Below are 24709 nucleotides of genomic sequence, written 5' to 3' on the forward strand. Positions count from 1 at the left end.
GAAGAATCTCTTGAACCCAGGAGGTGGAGGTTGCAGTGAGCCGAGATCACACCATTGCACTCCAGCCTGGGTGACAGAGCGAAGTCTGTCTCAAAATAATAATAATAATAATAATAATAATAAAATGTAAAAAGAAAGGAATGCCTGGGTTACAATAGAGGGTTGTAGAGACCTTGTTTTTACCATGCAGATGAAGCCTCCAAGTAGCAGGCTTTAGAGAGAATAGACTGTAAATGTTTCTTATGAAGTCTATGTTGATGTTAGTGCTGGTGGGGTATAATGAGGTATGTCCAACCTGCTCTTTCATCATGGCCTGAACTAGATTTTCAGGTAACTCTGGAAACCCCTTGAGCAAGAGGAGGGGTCCGTTCAGATGGCTGAAGGCCTTACAATTTTATTTTTTGTTTACAGGAGTAATAAAACATGTGATCTTCTATGTCTGGCTTCTTTCACTTAGCACCATATTCTTGACATTCACTGAAGTTGTAGCACGCTGTTCCTTCTCATGGCTGAGTCATATTCCATTGTATGTAATGTAGGGGCAGAAAAACTCCACCTCCATCCACTTAGGGTCCTGCGTATGTTCAATAATTAAATTGACATAAGATAAATGGGCAAAACCATACACATTTATTTAATACAAGTTTTACATGTCACAGGTGCCCTCATAAAGAATTAAAGAGTCAAAGAAGCAGTTGAAGTCTGTTACTTATAAATTGGATTGGACAAAGAATAGTAAATAGTGAAGGTATAACTAAATTATGTGGGGAAGCTTAGAAGATAAGAGTTACTTTAACAAGGTCTGTACATGATTCTCTCCGGTTATATTTCTCATCTTTGAGGATAAGGAAGCTGCGTCTTTTTGGTATGGGGAGGGCATCTTTCACATGAGAATCGTATTTTCTGCTTTAAGAAATAACAAGAAGAAGATTAAAGTGATCTTTTTACATCTGCTGTTTTTCAAATGTTTTTAACTTATATTCAAGTAATTTAAGTAAATGTACCAGAATATTTAATACCTTTAGCATATACCACAATTTGCTTATCCATTTATTCATAGATGGACATTCAATGTTTTCCTACTTTCAATGTTTTTTTTTTCTTTTTGGACTACTAAAAATAACACTACTGTACATATTTGTGTACAAGTTTCTTTGTGGATATATATTTTCATTTCTCTAGAGCATATAACTAGGAGTGGAATTACTGAGTCATAAAGTAATTCAACTTTTAACTTTTTGAAGAAATGACAAACTTCCATAGTGGCTGCACCGTGTTGCATTCCCTCCAGCAATGTACAAGAGCTCATATTTCTCTGCATCCCAACCAACACTTGTTATTTATCTTTTGTTATTTTAATTAAAGCTATCCTACTGAGTCTGAAGAGGTAACTTATTGTTGTTGTGATTTGCATTTCCTTAATGATCAATGAAGTTGAGCATCCTTTCACATGTTTATTGGTCATCCTCATTATATCTTCTCTGGAGAAATGTCTATTTAGGTCCTTTGCCCACTTTTTAATTGGGTTGTCTTTTTGTTGTTGAGTTGTAAGAGTTATTTATATATTCAGGATATTAAATCCCTAAAAGATATTTGATTTGCAAATACTATCTATCATTCCATAGCTTGGCCTTTTACATTCTTGATAATGTCCTTTGATGCACAAAAGTTTTTAATTTTTTTTTTTTTTGAGATGGAGTTTCGCCCTTGTTGCCTAGACTGGAGTGCAATGGCACGATCTCAGTTCACTGCAATGTCTGCCTCTCAGGTTCAAGCGATTCTCCTGCCTCAGCCTCCTGAGTAGCTGGGATTACAGGCACCTGCCACCACGCTCAGCTCATTTTTTATATTTTTAGTAGAGACAGGGTTTTGCTATGTTGGCCAAGCTGGTCTTGAACTCCAGACCTCAGGTGACCCACCTGCCATGGCCTCCCAAAGTGCTGGGATTACAGGCATGAGCCACCATGCCTGACCAAAAGTTTTTAAGTTTTGTGAAATCCAGTTTAGCAATGCTTTTCTTTTTCTATCATGCTTTTACTGTCAAATCTAAAAATGCATGGCCAAATTCAAGGTCATCAAGATTTACGACTGTTTTCTTCTAAGAGTTTTGTGGTGTTAGCTTTTATATTTAGGTCATTGATTCATTTTGAGTTAATCTTTGGGTGTGCAGTGAAGTAGGGATCCAACTTCATTCTTTTGCATGTGCTTATCCAGTTTTCTCTGCATCATTTTTTGAAGAAGGTATTCTTTCCCCCCAAACACCTTATTTTAAAGTAACCATCTGATACATCTTGTTGTAAATGAATTTTATAAAGCAAGGATCATGTAAATAACCATCCTCAAGAAACTCTGGCATGCCAATTAGTTACATAAACTTGAGCTCAAATTTCACCTTGTTAGTAAGGCCTACTTTAACCATCCTATTTAAAAGGTAGTCATATACTCTCTACTCCTTTCTTTATCTTCCTTTTACTTTTTAACTCCCTTCACTTAAACTTCAAGTTCTAAAATACTATATAGTTTGGTTATTTTACTTAATGCCTATTTCTGCCAACCAGGGCATGAGCCCCATGAGGACAAATATTTTTTTGTGTCTTGTTCACTGCCATACTTCTATCACTAGGAACTTGCCCAGTCAATATTTATTACCTAAATTTTATTTATTTATTGTCTAAATTTGCCACTCAGTATCTATTATCTAAATGAATAAAACTGCAAAAAGTTAGCAATTCCGTTTAATCAGATTTTAGTCTAGAAAATCTTTTCTTGTAAGACGTGTATCTAAAGACTTGAAAAGCACCATGCTCAACAGCTGCATGAAATATTTGGGGTTGAGTATGAGGTTTGTTTTATTATTATCTGACCTTAGCTCACGGTTTGGCGTGCCTGCTGTATTGTAACTGATCTGCAGGAGCACATAGAGTGGAGCCTGAATGGGTATGTCGGAAAGGGTTTTTCTTGACTTTTTCCCAGCTAATTAAGGAGACTGGGGATTCCCCACAGACCGTCATCTCGGTCAAGTGTGTTAAACATAACCTCTCATGATGGCCGTAGGCCTCGCACACAGGCAAGTCTTGGCCCTCCCCAGAGTGTCATTGATAACGTGATGAATGAATGGAAGCTTCCTCTGTGAAAGGCTGTTAATCCTTTTCTTTCAGGGAGTTTGCTTCATAATCACTTTAATGCATCCTTAAAAATTAGCAGAGCATTCCAGCTGTGGGGATAGTTAAGATTGAACCCTTCTGTGGTGGCTTTCATCTTGAAAATTCTTGCAATCGATTAACTAGAGCCTCTGACAATTCTTGTCCACTTACACTCTCCACATGTTCTTCTTTCAGAGGTTGGAGACAGAGCTTTGCTCATGTTTTTGTGGCCTGGTTTCACTTTTCTTGATCTGCTTCCACACCAGAAGGGAGATAGGAATCAGGCCTTAGAGTCAGGTTCTCCAACTAGTTAGTAACCTCTCGAAGTGGGAATAATCCTGTTTTTTGTGTGTGCGATGATGAATTACTAAGGACATGATGGTAAGGGCTTTGACTCTGAGGCAGTAAACAGGAGGATTAAACTTTTATGAACATAGGTGTCATGCTTTATGGACTTTGTTCTGTGTTAAAAAGAAACAATAGATGAAATGTTTATAATAATGTCAGCAGAATAAGCACAAGTCTGTCCACCTGAAATATTTCCAAATGAGTTGTGTACTGAATCAGCAAGTATCGAGCTGAAATTATTTTATAATCCCTGATTATATCCATAAATCTTGAGATAGTGAAGCTATATATTACCCAGAAAAAAATACCAGATGAACAAGCGTATGCAGTGAGTCCAGAGAGTCATGGGAAATCTATCTTTTATTTTCGCCTTTGATTGATTCTCAATCATAAAAAACAACCTTGGCTTATATTGAAAGGAGAATACGTTCTTTGTAGCATCGCTACTTTTTCCTCTGTCCTTGTCTTAGTATTGATTGAGTGCCTTTTGGTTGCTGTGATTAGCACAGTGAACAAAATGAAAGTCCCACCTGCATGGAGCTTACACTTAAACACTAAAAATATGTCTTGATATGTCAAATATTAGGTGATGTGAAGAGGTCTCACATCACCGCACAGATAAGGCGATATTGGAGCAGAGACATAAAGGAAGTGAAAGGGTGAGTCATGTGGCTGTTTGGGGAAGAGCATTCCAAGAGCAGGGAAAGCCAGTGCTGAGGCCCTGGGGCAGGAAAGTACTGGACCCGTCATAGACAGTAAGGAGGCTGAGATGACTGGAGCCAAGTGGGCAGGGTACAGCCATATGAGTTGATATCAGCGCGATTAAGGAGTGAGTGTGTGCGATACGGTGTGTGATACCATGCACCCAAACAGTATCAAACTTCTATCTTTTTAAGCCTTCGCCTACTGTCCTTTCTTTTGCCATACTTCTTCCAGTTGGCTTCTCGCTCTGTTTTGTTTAGTTTTCTTCTTGGTGGGCCCAGGCCAGGGGAGGAAATAAGACTAGAGGAAGGAATTCAGGTCCTTGCTGGGCACAGTGGCTCACGCTTGTAATCCCAGCACTTTGGGAGGCCAAGGCGGGTGGATCACCTGAGGTCAGGAGTTTGAGACCAGCCTGGGCAACATGGTGAAACCCTGTCTTTACTAAAAATATAAAAAGTAGCTGGGCATGACGGTGGGTGCTTGTAATCCCAGCTGCTGAGACGGCTGAGGCACGAGAATCACTTGAACCTGGAAGGTAGAAGTTGCAGTGAGCCGAGATTGTGTCACTGCACTCCAGCCAGGGCAACAGAGACTCCGTCTCAAAAAAAAAAAAAAAAAAAGAGAATTCAGGTCCTTTAGCTGCTTTTGTGTGTGTCCGTGGAGCATAGGAGGTGGGGACTGAAGGAAAAGAACAGCCTTAGAGTCACTAGAGATTCGTAAGACATGCATATCTTGCTTTTATTTTATTTTATTTTATTTATTTATTTTTTGAGCCAGAGTCTTGCTCTGTCACCCAGGCTAGAGTGTAGTGGCACGATCTCGGCTGCCTGCAACCTCCATCTCCTGGGATCAAGCAATTCTCCTGCCTCAGCCTCCCGAGTAGATGGAATTACAGGCAACCGCCAATGCGCCTGGTTAATTTTTGTATTTTCAGTAGAGACAGGGTTTCACCAAGTTGGCCAGGCTTGTCTCAGACTCCTGACCTCGTGACCCACCTGCCTCAGCCTTTCAAAGTGTTGGGATTACAGGTGTGAGCCACAGCGCCCATCCTCTTTTACTAATATTAACCAGCTTTTGTTGCGTCATTTTGGCCAATATATATGCTTATAATCTTTGTTTCTTCTCCAATTTACCAAAAACCTTCTTCTTGCTTCCTATTTTATCATCAACCAGGACACCTGATAGGTGGAGGTGGGAGCATACTCTTTCCTAATACATTTGTATTTTACTTATTGCATTTTATTAGCATTTCAATAATTAACTTTATAAAACTACAAATTAAGTCATATAAGACAAATTAAGTCATGTAAAACAGCAGGTGTGTCATCTGCCAAAACCAACCCCCACAACCTGCTTTTCATAGGCCTCTGTTGAATACCTGTTCCTCTACATTTTTATAATTATGGAAAACAAAAACAAATTCTTTCTTTTTTAGAAGTAAGTTATGTTAGACACCATTACATACTTCAGACTATTCCGGGCCACTTCCATATCTAGTTGAACTGTTTCTGTGGGTAAGCAACTCAAAGAGTAGATGTTTCACTTTTGACAAGATCTTGTCCAGAATTGAGTGGGAGAGGCAGAATACAGAATCTAAATGTTCCTTTCTCTAGAAATAACCACACAATGAATTTAGAGATTGTTTCTAGTTTGTCCTGTTTTCAGGGCATACGAAATTTAAGACCTTGTGGAGTAGTTTATTATTTATCACGGAAGAGCTCAGTTGGCATCTTTGAGAATTTAAGAGTAGAATTTATCTCATTCTGTGCCTCTCCTTCGTCTCCTCCTTCTATTCACACACCATTCATTCTCTAGAAAGTCATTTGAACTTATATTACATAATGTAGAGAATAATCTAGAAATTTCTTATTGGCTCGAGTTGTTTTTAACCATGAATTTTAAAGTGAACTAATTTGCTCTGACCCTTCGTGATGAGGGTAATCACTCTGTGGGAATGTATGTACGGTAAGAGATAATGGATATTTAAGCCACAAAGGCTGAATATTCCATTATTTGCTATGAATAGTGAGTGTGTATGCCCCAGGAGAACCATGGCTGAAAATGCACTTGGGTTTTTCTTTATGACTCTTACAGACTTTATGTCAGACTGTTGACTTGCAATAAAAAGTGACATATATCAGGAAAGCAGCCAGTCTAATTTGGATTATTTAGAGGAGTTAATACCATTAGTCAGTCCTATTCTTTATAGTTCCCAATTTCCCATGTTCTCTAATGTGGTTTCCCTGCATTACAGAGGAAACACCATTAAATTATATTTAAGAGTAATTTATTTGGTATTGGTTCTTTATTACATTCTCACAGAGTGTCTTGAGATTTTAAGGTATTTTTATACCTTTCGTAACCTTGTAGGATACTTGTAAAAGGAAAACATGAGAGAAAAAGAAGGGGGCTACTGATACCTGACTTTCTTAGTAATCGCCTCAATCATGAGATGTCTTTTGAGAATGAACATTAGGCGGTGGAAGTCCTGTCTCTCCCCTCCCCTCACCTCACAGGTATACGTTTGAGGCTTTTGGTTTTTATTTGTTTTTTAAATTTTTAGTAGGGTGGTAGTTATGCAACCAACACAAATCACAGGCTGCAGCACTGAGCCCTGGGAAACAAGCCAAATTTTCATGTCCATGTGGGGAAAAATCTGCAGCCGGACTGGTAGAGGTAACTACTCGCAACAACTTGGTGGAAATGGAGGGTGGGGGTGGGGTAGGGCTAATGCCGCTCCGCACTCAGGGAGGGCCTTCGTCATCTCAGGGATCTCCCTTCATGCCTGTTCTCAGCCTCGCTCTGAATTTACCTCCATGCTGGTCCATGTCACAGCCCCCATCAACCTACTCACCACAACACCACACAGAGCTGATAAGCAGAGACTGTCAGCCTGTGATCTCTCTTTAAATAAAATTCCCACACGTCTCAACAAGAAGGTAAGATCAAAACAAGAGCCACTATTGGAAAGTGATTATTTGCTTATTGGCATCCTCGCCTCATTCCAAAAGGGACTTGGAGCAGCTTATGGGAATAAACACAATACAATAGGATAGACCAAGAAATGGCAAACTTTTTTAAAAGAAAGGACAAGGTAGTAAATATTTAGAGCTTTGCTGCCCATGCAGTCTTTCACAGCTATTCAGTTTCATCATTGTCACATACATTTTTCAATCCCTGGGGTACAACATTGTACTACCATAGATCCATATGATTGAACTGAACACACTTGCTGATTGCTGGAAACTATTTGCATTTAGCTCAGCCAAATAATAGGTTATGGTATTATGGCACAAGGATCACTAAATTCCAGAATAGCAGTTATGAAACCTGGTAAAATGAGCATCATGTTTTAATATACTGAATGGTAAAATAAAATTGAACTTGGGGAATGAAGATTGTATTTAATAGTGAATGGCTTTATGCCAACACGGATTTTTCTTTTTCCCTCAGGCCTACATTCCTTTTTTCAGTTCCCATTCTCTACAAACAGCACATTCTCTATTCTTTTTGTAACCTCAATTCATGCAAATCCTCTTCATGCTCTTATACGTCCAATCTTTCTAGCCCATTTACAACCCATCCAGCTTGTTCTGCTTTGAGACCACTGCAGTATTCGATAAATGGACCCTGATGATGCCTTGCCGTGGTCCTTCTCACCCTGACCACTAGTGCCATCAGAGTAGCCATCGTATGAGATGCTGTTCTGTCTGAGACTTGACCAGCCCAGTTGATGCAGCCTCTTCTTCCTGCTCTCAGCTGGCTTCTCCACCTGCCACCTTTTTCCTGTGCTGATAATGTTCTGCTCTGTGGGTCGCAGTTTTCCAGCTCAGTAGTTTTAGACAACTTGGGCCCATCGGCCATGCTCCAAAGGTGAGATTTTCCTTCATATCATCTTTCTGATGAGAGTTTGAAAATGAGCTGACCACTTCATTTGATGCAGTGTTAGAAAATAGAGAAGTTGGATCTGTACCTCATTTTAAACTGGAACATATCCAAATATCCATTGTACTGACCTTCCCATATACTTTTATGTCATTGCTTTGCCATATGTGATACATACTGTATCAGACTTGTGATTGTCATTTGATTTCATTTGGTAGTCTCACAGTAAATTCAATAATTCGTTTAGTTCACTTCAAATTTACTACCAATCTCAAGTGGAAGTCAGTCCCCACTGTGTTGGGGGTGGCCCCCGCATTGATGTAGAGTTGTGTTGCCCAGATTCCAGAATGATAGTCCCGAGGCTGGGAGGAAGGGAGGTTGTGGAGGGGAGTGATTAGCGCTAACCTGAGTCTGAGGCCAGACTCCGCCACTGCACAGCTGCGTGAGCCCCCTCTCTGATCCTCCCTGCACCAACTGTGGTTGGACCAAGGCAAGCCACATGAAACACTCAGTACGGAGGCCAGCACATGAGGAGCCCTGTGTTGTTCCAGCATCATGAAATTGTCACAGCTTAAACCCAGGAGTACAATGAGGGATCCTGTCTCCATTTTGTAGAAATATCAGCCTTTATAAAAAGAACTCCAGTTGACTGCCTTTTCTTGAGTCGATACATATCAAAGTCCAGCCATGCTTCCATGACCAGAATCTATGTTTGATATTACTGTTGCTTATAAAAGTTAATGCTCTCCTCTCCACCTCCCTTCATCCTCTACCTTGAGTGACAGGGAGCTTCTTTAACTTCTTGACATAAGAGGTAATAGTAGTAACACGTTTTTAAATGCAGAGTTTAAGTGCAGAAGCATAGTTTGGGAAGTTAGTATGTTCAAATGTAACAGAAGAGCAGAATATAACATCAAATCACTCTGTTAAAACTGAACATTTATCAAGGGGAAGGAAGAATGGGAAATTTAGTGACTTATTTACAAATGGCTATTGCAGCTATCACCTAAAGCTCCAGACTTTAGAAAGATTATGGATGTCTTTAGTGGTATTTAAAAATTTTGCAAAAATAGGCAGGATTTAAGAAAAAAATAATTTTTGTTGTTGCTGTTCATAAAACATTCTGCTACCATCGCTGGATTTCTCCATTCCCCTCAGTGTCAGGGATTAGAACAAAGTAGACACTAGAAATGCAACCCTTTGTTCAGCAGCTACCTGAAAATCAGTGGCCCTTGAGCAGTCTTACCAAGACCTGCCTTTTTGTCAATTATTAATATGGCATCTGTAAAAGTATTCTCCTTGTTCTGGAGCTGAAACTTTTACAAATCCTCTTTCCTCATGTCATGTGTAACATACCATTCAGTTGTACCTGGAGTGCTCTGCCTGGCTTTTGATCTAGGCCAGGCAAAATTTTACACATCACTAAATCATTTGTCTTTTCCTTTGCCTTCACAGGGCAATTACGTTTTTACATATTTAATAAGAAAATGACTTACCTACCCCTCTTTTATTTACCCCTCAGTTGGAAGACTCACTGAGTTTATTAGTGAGTCTTAGATATATGTATAATGGAAGAAGAAGCTATCAGACATCACTAACAGCTTTAGTTTATTTTTCCTGATTTGGATGCTTTGTGATTCTCAGTGAGATTTCATAGTCTATATTATTATTATTTGCCTTTACTCAGAGCAAATGCCACCTTTTGAGAAGGAATCTTAATTTTTATACTTGTTATTTCTCATAATGATTCATATTTTCATAAAAACAGCTCATTTAACACTTAGCAGACAATGCTTCTGATTGCTTTTAAACTGTTGCAAAGGTCAGAAGATATTTTTGTAACATCTAGAAGCATTCTGTCCTTTCCATTTCCATCCAGAACATGACATTTCTATTTAAAGGAGCACACGTTTTTCCATCTTGTTCTGAGAAAACCCTGAAATATGCAGTTAGGAGTCCCAGAGATAAAAGCAGCTAAAACAAGTCCCTTTAGACAAAAAGCCTACTGGAAAGTGTTTACTGAGTTGGAAAACACAGAGGAGACTATAACAATTGATTGTCAGATTCTTTAGGTTAAGATTAGCTTAAGTGCAATGCCCGAGGAGCCTATAAAGGGAGTGCAAGGGTGATAAATACAACCCTGGGAAGAATCATCCCTCCATCAAAAAAAAAAAAAAGTCTAAAATTCCTTATTTTTACATGTGCATTGGCTAAGGAGGAAGCATAGAGTATTAGAAAGAAAACAAGTTTGTAATATGAGCTTTAATGTTTATATGTCTACATTATTACATAGCAAAAACATTGATGAGTATTAAAAATTATTTTTCACCTGTAATATAATAAAAATAAGTGAAATAATATATGTAGGACCTAGGGTTGTTCAAGAAGGAAAGTGTCATCTATATACATGCATCTCCATACTATTATCTCAAATTCAACATTCTGAAATTAACTTCTGACTTTACCCATTCAGTGTGTTGCCTCAATAGCATTTTTCATCTCAGTGCATTCTGCTAGTTACCTCAGCCAAAATTTTGGGGGTTTCCTTTTTTCTCTTTCTCTGTCTAGAATTTCATATTTCATCCATCAAGAAAATTCTGTCAAGCATATTTTCAAAATGCATCTAGACACTGACGGCTTCTCAACACCTTCACTGCTTTTTACCCTGTCCAAGCCACTGTCATCTCTCATTTGGATTATTGCCATAGCCTTCTAACCATTTTTCCTGCTTCTACCCTTGCGCCAAGGTCCAGTCTAGTCCTCAACACAGTGGCCAGGGTGATTACTTTAAAATGTAAGTCAGATCATGCCCTTCTTGTGTTTAAAATCTTCTGATGGCTCCTTATTTCTCTGACAGTAATAATAGTCATCACCTTTATAGTGACCTGACAAGTTCTACATGTGCTGGTCCCATCCAGTGCCCACTCCATTATCTCCCTCGCTACTTCCTAACTCATTTTCTACTGTGAAATGAGTGTTGTGGCCAACTCCTTCATCTTCTCCAAGACTTGCTTGATTGCCACCTTCTCAGTGCAGCCTACCATTGTGTTTAGAATTGCACTCCGTTTCTTGCCCACAATCTGTATATAACAGATACCCCTTACTAGGCTCACTGACTCACTGTCTCATGGTCTCTTTCTCTCTTTTCCTCAGGATTTTCTCTCTCTCTCATCTGTTTTGTTTACTGATGTTTTCCCAAGAGCCTAGACTAGTACCTGGAAAATACAAAAGAGATGGGAGTGATTGATTGCTAAATTCTTTAAGTGTTTGCCTCTAAGTAAGTACAGTGCCCAAAGAGACTATCTTTTCAGATGGCAATGAAACATATCTGTTGAACGAATGAATAATCAGTGACCAGGTTTTTCCAAGAGAACCACAATGAGGATGGGAAAATTTTCAAGAGTGCTTTGACAAAGCACGTGAATTGGGGTGGAAGTGTCTGATGGTTCCCTTCGTCATCTGCCTGCCTGCTCCTGGTACTTTGTGTCTCTTGTAGGCAGAGGCATGACTAATTGCATGACTAACTGGAGTGAGCCGCCACATACCCCGTGGTGTGATGGAAATGGAAAATGATCTTAAAAACTGACAGACATTTTTGAAACAAGCAGAAGAAATATGTAGGGAATATGTAAGTAAAGGACAGTGCATTTGGAGAGGAAAAACATAGTGGTAAACAGTAAGATAAAACATTAGAGATTTAATTGAGCACTTATTGGTTCAAACAACATTAAGAGTATAGAGAATAAAGATATAAGACGACCTGGGCTGCCTTGAAGAGCCTGGTTTTCTCCACTTCCATTGCATCCACCTTACCCATGAGAATATTATCCTTATAAACACTGATATGGTTTAACGATGCCAAGAAACCTTCCTGTGCTCAGGATTTATCTCAGCTAGAGTCAAGACTATGCAGATAGATGGCTTAACAAAGTTCTCTAAATGTATAGGTATAGTGATTTTTAATGTAGAAAATGACCATCAGCTATTCTTCATCTCTACAAAGGGCTGAGCAGCAGAAAATGTTTTTGTTTGTTTGTTTGTTTTGTTTTTGAGACCAAGTTTCACTCTTGTTGCCCAGGCTGGAGTTTAGTGGTACAGTCTCGGCTCACCGCAACCTCTGTCTCCCGGGTTCAAGCGATTCTCCTGCCTCAGTCTCCAAGTAGCTGGGATAACAGGTGCCTGCCATCATGCCGAGCTAATTTTTGTATTTTTAGTAGAGATGGGGTTTCACCATGTTGGTCAGGCTGGTCTTGAACTCCTGACCTCAGGTGATCCACCTGCCTCAGCCTCCCAAAGTGCTGGGATTACAGGTGTGAGCCACCGCGCCTGGCCCCAGAAAATGTGTTTCAACTGTAGCGTGATGACTATAGTTGAGATCAGTGAAATTGTGTTTGCCAGACAGTGGGTTGATTTTTGGGGGGTAGGTTATAGAAACTCCTAAAGTGAAAACCTTTCTTAACTTCATTCTGCTACAGCAGTTTGTACCAGCATTTCTCAAAATATGTCACAGCATCATACAGACCATTAAGTAAGGTTACTCTAAATAAAGATTCTGCAGTTCTGCATTTCACAAGCACTAGGTTTCAAAAAGTTAAACATATTTCTTTACTGGGGGGCTTCACAAAGCTTTTATGTTGCTCTAAGCCTTGTGAGTTTCCAAAAGGGGTGTATCATAAATGGCATTCCTCAAACTTATTTGAATTTGGAAAACTTGTGGGTAAGTGTTCTTGCAACGTACTTTGGGAAGTATCGACTTTGATATACAAAGGTGCCTGGGTCACTGGACCTTGAGAGTTCATTTTTGGGCAATGTTTACACATTTCCTTGTTTGCCTTCTTTGTACCTCCAAAAACAACCGCCACCCCAGCATCAACAAAAACATTTTCATATTATTACCTTTTAAGCAATACCACCTGAAAAAGCATTCCTTTGAAACCATTCCTTTTAAAGTTATAGTTTCCAACAAGGCAACAGTAACCTAAGAACTTGAAACCAATTGCATTTTTCATTCTATGAAGGCTGTAATTAGAAATGTGTATATAGATGTTTGATACAACAGTGTCTGTGACTGCTGGGAATCATGATGGATGAGGAACCCTGCAAGGCCATTCATGAAATGTTACAGTTCGGGGAGGCAAGTGTCACCTAGAAGAACTCCTTCATTGGTATATTATTAATAAGTGGCAGCTTCCAAAGCAAGACCAAAGTAGCACCATATATATCTCTCCACATGTATTTTTTCTTTTAACTGAAATAAGTTAAAAACTTATGCCTTCACCTGCTTAACATGATTTAAAAGAAGGCACTCGATGGAGTTTTCTTGACCTTATCTAAGTAGAAAGTGAGATGTGGCTGCCTCGGGACGGTGTTACATTCACCTCAGCGGGAACCTTTCTTGGAAGGTTCTTACAGGAGAGCTGGAGGACAGAGAAAGGACTTCCTGGAGCTTCCTGAGAAGCCAGTGTGTGACTGCTAAAGAAATGGCTGCACTTTTAACAGAACTTCTTCTCAGACTTGCTCTCATTTTTGTATCCCATCTGCTTTCAATTGCCAGAGGCCACCAGTATTTACAGAAGAACCTGGCAACTTTAAATGGCCAAATTGGCCCTGTTAGCTTATAACCCAGGACTCTGGCATTTGGTATGAAAAAGTGATTAATTGGGAAGAACACGTATGAATGGCAGCTTCCCTGGCATTGGTTTGAAAATTCTCTCCATTCCAGTCCACCACAATTCCTTCTGCTTTGGGTGACTTTGGCCAGTGAGCCCTGTTTTTCTGCCTATTATAGATTTTGGTCCTCACAATGACAATGTCTTCACTTGGGGAATAATTTAATGCCAAGGCTTGTTGAGGAAACAAGTTAGTTCTTTGTCTAAAACATTTTATTTTCTACTCCCTTGTGAGACTTTTCCAAGAAAAATATAACTCCCAGCTAGTGACTATTGAATTAAGTTCTTACTTTTATCTGTATGTCAAGCTTCATATAGATCGTGTAAACCTTCTCTTTTCTATACACTTGAGATCTTTGAGCTGTTGTGATTTGGTGAACATCAGTCTTTTTATGCATGCATCTCCCATGCTCTGAAATGATGAAGACAGGTGTGTGCATGTCTGAACTCAGAAAATTACAAGCATTTTATACCATTTCCAAACATAGGGACCTTTGTTTCCATCCTGTGCCACATTTCATTAGTACATTAAATTCGCGCTTTTAAGCTGTGGCAGGTAGGCTGTTTGAAAACACAGTTCAAAGTGAAGGAAGATAGTTATTCTATCATGTCAGTTATTTGTGAAAAGAGCCTTTTAACCATCTTTGTGGAAACAAAATGATCCATCAGGCTTTTAGGACCATATATTTCAGAAGCAGGGGTATGGATATTGTCCAGTGAGATGCAACATGTTTTGATTATAGAAGATATTTTGATTTTGGATGGGTACATTAACAGATAACAGGAATCAACTCTACCATGAATAGTAATTCCTCTAGAAGTTCAATCATGCAAGTAAATCTCATCTTTTTTTCCTCTGTCTTTTACCTCTTAAGAGAAGACTTACTATACTTCTTGTTACTTTCATGTGTAGTGTCCTTGAAGTAAACCAAACATATCTCTGTAGTTCGATAAAGTAGGATGGATGATTATCTTTAGGAAGTGCTGCTCTAAAACATTTGGATCTTCTCTAGGAGAGTGAAACTATGTGTACTTTTTTATGGCTCTTTCTCCTTATTAATTTTGGATTATAGAACAAAGGGACTGTCTTCTTTATGACAATTCCAAGTGGATAGATGAATCATGCATTTTGGTGAGTGTGACTTGCTTTGTGAAAAAGTAAAACATTTTGTCACTTTCTTAACAGAAAAGAAGTGATCATCCTGCTGTAGAAGACTTTGGCTGAGGGATATCTTCTTAACAGAAACATCTGAGCTATAGTCATAGGTAGAGGACCACTTCTCCCAGGCATGGATATTTCCTAGTTTCCTAGGAACAAAATGATTTATGAAAATGTATCTGATTTATCCTTTTCCTTTCTTTCCTCCATTTCATCAAGGCTAGATTCATTCATGGCTTTATTGTATGTTTAAATCCATCTTGGTTCTTAATTGAATCCTTAGAGAGGGAATAAAATGATTTAGCGCTCTTACCTCCCTTCCACACTGGGTCCCCTTATTAAGTTAGAGTTCTTGACCTAGAATTCTGTGGCATTGCCACAGTCATCTCCATTTTGCCAATCAAAGCTGGATGTGGTAAGCATGATGCTTCAAAGCCCTGACACTTATGCAGTTGGCTGTCTCTCTCCACCCACTACTCCAGACAGGTTCCCAGTACTTGGCTGAGCTTTTGCCCAGATGTTCTCTCTTGGTTCTCACAGTCACCCATCTAGTGTACCTCAGGCCACGGCCTCCCTCTGAAGTCATGGGTGTCAGATGGGGGTCCTAGGTGTACCTCACTCAAGCCCCCCTTTCTCCCGAGTCACTCCACTCGCTTGGATCTCAATGCACATGGACATATATCTCTTAGAGCAGAATCACTCTTTTGATTTTCCAAATCCATCTGCCTGAGTAAAACTATAACAGATATGTTACAAGATGAAGTGATGATCACAGTGTTACATTCCTGAAAAATTCATCATAAACAGTGGAATATTACAGAGAGAAGCTTAGAATGATAACAAGTTAGGAATGTGTGTAGATTTAAAATTTAGAGGGCCTTTGACCCACTTTCCTGTCCACTTAACTTATTCATTACAGCCCTGTGGTCACTAGAATGTGGATGCTCCTTCACTTTCCTTACTAAGAAGGGCAGTTTCATTGCAGTGTTTGATGTCATATGTCAGAAGTGATTATTGTCCTCCCCTCAAGCTCTCTCAGATATAATATCGACTTACAAGTCAGTGACTAAGATCAGTCAAATAAATTATGTTTTATCCCACTGTGATCAGAGGACATGTATAAGTCCATTCTTTCAGAGGATGGGTGTCAAGATGAGTGGATGAGGCCAGGTGCAGTGGCTCATGCCTGTAATCCCAGCACTTTGGGAGGCCGAGCCAGGCAGATCACTTGAGGTCAGGAGTTCAAGACCAGCCTGGCCAACATGGTGGAAACATGTCTCTACTAAAAAAATAACAAAAATTAGTAGGGCATGATGGCACATGTCTGTAATCTCGGGAGGCTGAGATGGGAGAATTGCTTGAACCCAGGAGGTGGAGGTTGCAGTGAGCCGAGATTGCACCACTGCACTCCAGCCTGGGCGACAGAGCAAGACCTTATCTCAAAAAAAAATTTGTTTAAAAAAAGGTAAGTGGATGAACCATTTCAAACCACTCACACATGCATTCAGAGTACTTGACAAGAAATACGTCTTTTGTGCCATAGATCCTGTTGCATCCCTGTAGAGTGTAGAATGCAATCTTGTGCTTGCATTTATCTGGCAAAGTAAACCAATGGCACCCTCTGTTAGAGGTCCTCAGCAGTGTATCACTTGGCCACCTCCAGTTCCTGGGATGCATCTGTCGTCAGTGTTTCTGCTATGAAATCAGATGGTAGAGAAAGCTGAAATTTCTCCCCACACTTAGCATTAACTTTGGATACCAAAGTCACCTGGACTGTGGGAAGAGGACAGGCTTTGGAGTGACTCAGATCTCAGTTTGAAACCCTTGCTTCTTACTGATTGGATCAACTAAGAGAAGTCTCTCATGCTCTCTGGCCCTCAATTTCCTCACCCACAACAATGGGGATAATTATACCTACTTTGTAATATTATCATGAGATTTCAGTGGGCCCATTTAAGTCAAGTGTCTGGCGTATGGCATGTGCTGGAAAGATATTTGCTTTTCCTCCATCCTGTACCACTTGCAACTTACTGGGTGGCCCCCCGCCCCATCTGTGTGAAACACACATATAATAATTTATAAGTTAAACCAGACTTTAGAAGATGTCTTGGCTTACAGCTCTCCTCCATCTCTCCAGTCTTCGTCACACTTTTTAAATTTAATGCATAGCTTTCTAATGCCTTTTCCATTTTTTTTCAGAACCACAGAAATGAAGAAAGTTCATTTCTGACTTTTTCTATGTCATCATAAATTCCTGTAATAGTTGCATTCTAATGAGGAAAATATTTATTCACTAACATTTTTCTAATTTACTTAATTCCCTTATCTCCTCACTAGTGCTTGCTTAATTTAAAGTGAATAGAAATTTTTGCACTGGACTGATATTTTTCAATAAAGCGCCTTCTAAAAGTTTTTTGCTTTTCTTTTTTAAACACTTAAATACACACTTAAGCAGAATATAACTTACATTTCCATGTAAAGTTAGGAATTAGTTTATTCTCAATTAGAGTAAAGCAATCAGAGAGCTTCATGATTCTTCCTCACTTAACTCTGAAAGGTAATTGCTGTTGTGAGATAAGACGTTTTAATCTCAGGAACTGGTGTTTGCAAGAAGGATCAGACTGTTGATTAAAAACAAATCAAACAAAAGGCTCTGTGCAAAAAAAAAAAAAAAAAAAAAAAAATGAAGTTCAGAACCAAAGACCAGAAATCTAAAATGTCAGTTTATAAATCCTCTGATTTTAATCGGCCTTCGGTGCTCTGTTCATTAGTGCATCTGGCAGTGCCTCTTGGCAAAGAAGGTTTGGCATGGGAAAAAGCAATGTTTAAATTGGCTTGGGGAAGACATCAAGTATACAAGTCTACTTTTGTCTCTGAGGGCGTATAATTTCTTCATTCATTTCCCCTTTTAAAAATTTACTCCCTGTGCATTTATGAGTAAATTTTAGAGCTCATGAAAGTGAGGAAATGATATCACCAGCCTGAGCCAACTAGAGAGTGTGGGTTGGCAGCTCTACTGTTGAGATCCCGAACCTGAGCCATTTTCTGTCCCAACTCAGTGTATCACATTATTTTCAGACAAGAGGAAAAAAATGTAAATTGCACCTTTCCATGTCTACATTTCAGATGTGGGTTGTGCTCATGTCACAGGAGGACTGTCCCTAAACATCTCACAGTGTGGCCTTGTGACCGCTGGGGCCTGAATCAGGGTCCCTCTCACCAAGGTGTGTGGCTGCTGTAACAGGCTCTGAGAATCGGCTTTAACTTTCCTTACTCTTTTTACCCATAAGACTGCCGCAGGATTCCCTTTGTCCCCACATTACAGTCGTGGAGCTCAGATTCTAGATCTTGTTTGAGTCATAAGAAGTAGTCTGTTGCATTTAATCATTGTCATAGCAGTAAACACTCAAAACTTCCTCTTCTCCAGCTACTGAGAGATTGGTTTCAACCCCATTTGCCAGATAACAGAGCTCTCTCAGATTGATGTTGTTCTTTACTATATCGATATAACATTTAAAAATTTTTATAGCCTCAATGGCCTTAAACAGGGTGCTTCGCTCAAGGGCTGAAACGTAATGCAAAGAGTGTGATGTACAGGACCAAGCCAGGGGTGTGCTGGAGCTGGCTCCTAGCAGCTCACACCAGCCCAAGCTCTGATCCTTTTTTGGAGTCCACAGTTCTTCCCTGTCCCCGTGTTCTCACTCTGCTGGTCAATCCATCAGAGTCCTGGCAGGAAACACGTGGTACGGTCAGTAAGGTGATTGAAGAGAGTTTATGAAAGGACCATGTGCAATGATATGGGTAGTATTAGAGAAGCCACATGCAATGGTGACACCTACCAGATGGCTTGAAGGGGCGGAGGGGGGGAACAGCCACCCAGCACCTGCTGAGAGCTGTCGCCATGGAGAGAAATCCAACGGAAGCTGTGCCTGTAGATAGGTGAGCCTGGCCACTGCCAGAGTTGGAGGTGGGAGAGGCTGTTAAAATTTAAATGAAAGCAGACACAGCAGTGAAATCCAGGTAGGCAACAGGGCAGCTTAGGGCTCAGTGCAGCTTCCCAGAGGGAGTGAGATAAAGGCACATTTGTGCAGCTCTCAGGCAGAATCCAGTTGCCCAAAAACAGCCAGGCGCTTTCTGTTCCTCTAGCTTTGCATGGCCCATGCTGGTCTTGAAAGCGTTCTTCTTGGCTTCTGAGTTAGAATGTTGAAGATGAAGTCAGTTTCCCATCCATCAGATGCAGTCTGTATTATCTTCAACCTTGATAGCCTCAGTAAACATAAGGGCTTTTGTGGATTCAAAGTTCACAATATTTTAAATAAACCTGAGACCTGGATTTGCTCAAATAGAGGCTGACAGTTACATTTCCTGTAGATAGCAGTAGGGGTGTTGTGCCAGGAATCTAGATAAATTTAAATATGCATTGGTGACTACCATCAAGGAATCCAGAGTCTAACAGAGGAAGTAGACCCAAAAACAGATATAAAAAGGAGAGCCTAGTAAGTATTCAGCCATACTAGCTGTCAGGCCGGCAAATGCCTTAACCCCAGGGCTGAAGAGGGGAGCTTTACTGTCATCAGCTTCCCTGTGGATTGATAAATTGGAGGCAGACAGCTAGATCCTAGGGCTGCCAAATAAATCCTTAGGATTGAAATATAGCTGTGCAATACTTAGAATCATGTGAACACACTTGTGCCCTAAATGCAATGTGCCATTTCTCTGAAACTTGGTTAGAGGCAAGAAAAAAATAGTAATAATGACAATAATTACTATAATAAGCCTATTTTCCACCTCTCTGGAAGGGAACAGCCTGCAGTGTGTATCGTCTGTATTGAACTGGGCAGGAAGGAACCCTGTTTTTATTAACACCCACACACTGCTGGCCAGGGTGCATACGTGTGTATCAAAGTGTGTGTGCACACATGCACACGCGCATGTCTTTGTCTGTGAACTGCACTTTGAAAGATGAACTGAAAGTATGAAGAGGAGGGGATAAACCAGAAGCTACTAGGCCAGACAGGTTCAGTAGCTGGATTTCCTCTGAGGCAATTTACCGCTCCGAGAAAAGCCCTGCTCTTCCCTTAGCTGCTTGGCCTGATGTGTGTTTGTGCCGATGGTGACTGAGCGACCCTCTCAGCACCCCCAGCTGGGTGTTAAACAGGATTTTCACCTCCTTTCAGCCCAGGGGGATGCTTTTCTCTCTTCTTCCCAACCAGAAAAGAAAAATCAAACCTAACACCTATAATAGCAAATCTATCACACATTTTTCCTACAGATATAACACGTATATAGGTATCAATTCCTTTTCTTTTGTCTAGTTGATCACCAAATTAAAGCTCAGAGAAGTAAATTATTTTGTCTGAAGTTGCAGTTAATAAAATGTCATGTGTTATAATGGCTGTATTATTTGCTGTCCTAATTCTCCTATCTCTTCCCTCCCTAGTATCTTTGGGAATAAGTGAATTTCCCTTTGTTCTTTGTCCTAAAAAGGAATGCCCATGTGTACTTTGGAAAATGCCATGAATTTCCTCTTTTTTCTCCTCGTACTTTGTTAGGGTGTCATCTGAATCTATTAGGCTAAAAGAAGCTATAAATTATTTAGCCAATTTTGTCACATCAGTGATCCACGGGATACAGAATCGGGTTCCCTCCCAGTCTTCCTCATTCTAGAAAATTTAGCCATGTCCATGAAGCACTTTTTTCCCAACTTTACAGCTCTCTGCTTGGCAGATTGACTTGTTATTCAAATAAGTATGTTGTTCTTGAATATTTTTAATCTCTCTCGACTGAATGGGGATGAGGAAAGACAAAGAGTACTGTCATCCATTTAATTTGAAAATAGAATTTTTTTCATGAGTATTAATTTTCTCAAAATGAAATAAAATAATGAAACTTTATTGAGTTTAGGCACGGCGCCACTGTCTTCAATTTCCTGTTTTAAAACAAAGGAAAACACCCCACAAGATTAGCAGGATAGGGTGGTGGGCTATGTGTAAGCTCACAGCTCACAACTCCCAAAAAATGGACTTCAGGTTCTCAAGACATCTTTGTAATGACCCAACTGCATTCAACGCTCAGGCATACTTGCCTCCCTTTATAGTTGAGGCACTTTGACGACGGAAGGGATAATATTGCCTGTCCAAGTACCATTTGTGTGTTGGTGGCAGGGTCACTACCCGAGTCTGGACGTGGACCCTGAACACTCACTCACTTTTCTTTCTATGCATAAGGGACCCTTTAGTCACTGCCTTTAGGCGAAGGTCAGTTCCATAGCAAAATGTGCAAAACGCTCATTATCTGCCACCTGCTGACATATGCAGTCTTATTCCCTGCTTTGCACATTACATATCTTCTCCCAAGAATGTGTCTAGCTGTGACCACCCCTCACTCCCAAATTTGCCTTCCTTGTAAACATTTATTGATATTTCAAGCCCAGATGTCACCTCCACCAAAAAGCCCTCTCTGCCTACTCCCCTTCTTCTACCCAGTTTTTTCCTCTGTATACTGCCTGATACATTTATTCACTTAATTGATTTATTCAGCAAATACTCACACCAGGAACTGAGCTAAGCACAAGTCGTGCACCAGTGAACACAAGTGACGAGTGCTCTGTGCTCATGGAGCTCACATTCTGGTGAGGCAGACAGACAATAAAGGCAGTAAACACCCAGTTACACACGTAATTACAACTAGAATGATGTCATGAAGGAAATAAAGACTGTGCTGGTGTCCGAAGAACCTGGTGGAGGAACAGACGAACACACAGCCCTGTGGCTTTTCCATGTGCACATCAGACTTCTGCGGGAGGCTGATTGCTCCTTGACTCTTCCCCCATCTCCACATCCCCAGCTGTGATCAGTGCCATGGGCATCCTGCTCACTACGGGTCTCGGTGAGTGAGGGGGAGGCAGGGAGGTTGGCTGTGCTCCCAACTGACACCCACGACTGAGAGGAAGGCGCCTCCCGACCTGGTCCAACCTGGGTGAAAGAGCCAGACTCAGTCTCAAAAAAAAAAAAAAAAAAAAAAGAAGTGAACACACACCATAGTGAGGGAGGTGCGTTGCTTGGAAGGGTAAGAAGGTGTGATGCTGGGGATATAAAGAGAAGCCTCTTTCAGCTCCCCAGTGAGGGCTGTTTCCCAGTAACCTTGATGAGGGGCTCTGAGGTGGCTCATTGGGTAAAACGGTATCTAGGAACATGGATAACAGCCTGATCATTGTTCTGTCTATACCTGCACTCTTAATTCTTAGGATGAATTACTAGGGTGTATTACATTCTCTTTAGAAGCTTCTTTGGGAAGACGTGAATAATTTTGTAAAAGGTATTTTAGCTTTCGAAGCGTCAAAAGAAGTGATCAACTATCTCTATAAAAGTGTACCTATAAAAAGGGAACAGCAACATACTACTCAATAACAAGCTCAGAGCAAATGAGGAACATTTGACAAGACATTGGTTCTTTGGGATCTGTTTTCAATTATAAGAAGAAATACTTGCTCTTGATATGCAGGATTCTTGTGAAGATTTTAAAAAATTATGTACTTTAAGGTAATGCTTATATAGTGTTGGTGGGAATGCAAATTAGTTCAGCCACTGCAGAAATAAGTTTGGGGATTTTTCATTAAATTAAAAGTAGAACTACCATTCAACCCAGCAATCCCACTACTGGGTATATGCCCAAAGGAAAATCATTCTGCCAAAAAGATGTCTGCACTTACGTGTTTATCACAGCACTTTTCACAATTGCAAAGACATGGAATCAACCTAGATGCTCATCAACAGTGGATTGGATAAGGAAATGGTAGTACATATGCGCCATGAAATACTAAGTAGCCATAAAAAAGAACAAAATCATATCTTTTACTGCAACATGGAGGCCGTTAGAGGCCATTATCCTGAGCAAATTAACACAGAAACAGAAAACCAAATACCACATATTCTCACTTATAAGTGGGAGCTAAACCTTGGGTACAGACAGACATAAAGATGGGAACAATAGACTTTGGAGACTCCAAAAGGAGAGAGGGGAAAGGGAGGCAAGGGCTGAAAAACTTCCTATTGGGTATTATATACACTCTCTGGGTGACAGAAACAATAGAAGCCTAAGCCTCAGCATCACATAATATACCCTTGTAGTAAACCTACACATGTACCCCAAATTGAAAATAAAAATTTAAATGTAAACAAATAAATAAACTGCACAGTTTAAATTCTCAAATTGAAATGTACTTTCTAAACTCAAAGTATAGTCTAAATTAGAAAGAGAGTTTGCAGCTTTTAAATAAAATGAATTCATTCTTTTTTTCTTTACCCTTTTTGGTTAGTTTTGGTAGATCATGAGTTGAAGGTTTGTTGCATAATCTATTTTTTTCTTCCTTTAAATTCTGGTTCCTTTAGGTCAAAATGAGATCATTACTTATAGACTCATTAATTATTTAAGGACAACTGTCCAATCATATGGAATCACTCTCAGAAATTATATTACCCTATATGTTTTAGTCAGTAAAACAAAGATTTTAATAACATCAAGGTGACAAGTATCCCAAGATGTTTAAAATCTTTATACTTTGTATAGTTAAACTATTTGTAGCTTTTATTAGGGAATTTTATTTATATTTATGAAATTCTTTTACTTATTCTTTTCCAATTATTAAAAGTAATAGACTTTAAAATGCTTAAAGGGAACATTAGAAGTTGAAATATGGACAGTCTATTTGATTTTTTTCTTAAACTTAAAAAGTACATATTCTCCAGTACATTAAGATCTGTTTTAGATATAACTCTCTTCAAATATGTCTATACCATAAGTACACATGGAAATACAAATGAGTTTTTACAATGTCATTGCAACATATTATCAGTAATAAACAGAAGTTTTTTTCTGTTAATTATAAGTGACAGAACAATCTTTGCAAATAAATATATATAATAACAGAGAAAGTTCTTTGTCAATTTAATGAATTATTATAATGATTTTTTATTCAAAAAAATCGATGGAGTAAATACTTGCTTGCCAGCCTAATTTGAGAGGTGTGAAGGTACACTACAATTCAAATGATTCTCTCTCTCTTGGCGTCCCAAATTTTATCATTAGTATTTGATTTTCTTGATGTTAAACTTTGCTTCTCCTGGTGAATTTTTTAAAGAAAATATATTATATTTTGGGAAGAAATAATTACATTCTCTGCAGTGCCTTACTGTGTTTGATTTTAGCCAGCTGCTTTGCTCTTTGAGAATGGGGTGTCTGGAAAGACAGGGTTTCTGAATGGAGCCAGAACCCAGAGGCAGGGTTGCTCCAAAGCCAGCCCTAAACAACAAACAGCGGTCACTGACTCTATTGTGCCAATATCCACGTTTCTGGGTGGCAAATGTGTGTCGGGGTACATGTGTGTGTTTTGACACACCAGCCATTTTAGCCTATCGGCTTTCTCTGTTAAATTCAGCATGCCGGTCAATAGGTTTATATTGGTCTAATTTATTCATTTCTTCATTGAGAACCTGAAAATGAAGGAGATGGTTAAATGCTGCCTGATGTGGAATTCAACAGAAGTTAATGTATCCTTCACTATTGTGTGTTTCAGAGACTGGAGCACAAGGAGGTTTTAGTCGGCTTGTTGTTCCTGGTGTTCCCGTTCATTCCAGCCAGCAATCTCTTCTTTAGGGTGGGTTTCGTGGTGGCGGAGAGAGTCCTTTACATGCCTAGGTAACTATTGCACGTGACTTCCTCCTATGAGACCTGCCGTCTGTCACCAGCATTGATAGTTCCAGAGAGACAGTCTTTTACGTGCAGACCATTAGATCCGCATGGGA

The 24709-nt window shown here is 39.7% G+C and overlaps 1 protein-coding gene across 7 annotated transcripts in view; it reads left to right on the forward strand.

The window, feature by feature from the left end:
• Window positions 1-24709, forward strand: part of LOC105484141 (transmembrane O-mannosyltransferase targeting cadherins 1) — a 286363-nt gene that overhangs the window by 157368 nt on the left and 104286 nt on the right. For all 7 annotated transcript variants that reach the window (XM_011745531.3, XM_011745480.3, XM_011745491.3 and 4 more), the window contains one exon: window positions 24481-24602. In XM_011745531.3, coding sequence (XP_011743833.2) covers window positions 24481-24602 — 122 coding nt within the window. The remainder of the gene's footprint in view (window positions 1-24480; window positions 24603-24709) is intronic.

The sequence above is a fragment of the Macaca nemestrina genome, chromosome 10, assembly GCF_043159975.1.
Source record: "Macaca nemestrina isolate mMacNem1 chromosome 10, mMacNem.hap1, whole genome shotgun sequence".
In the NCBI taxonomy this organism is placed as follows: domain Eukaryota; kingdom Metazoa; phylum Chordata; class Mammalia; order Primates; family Cercopithecidae; genus Macaca; species Macaca nemestrina.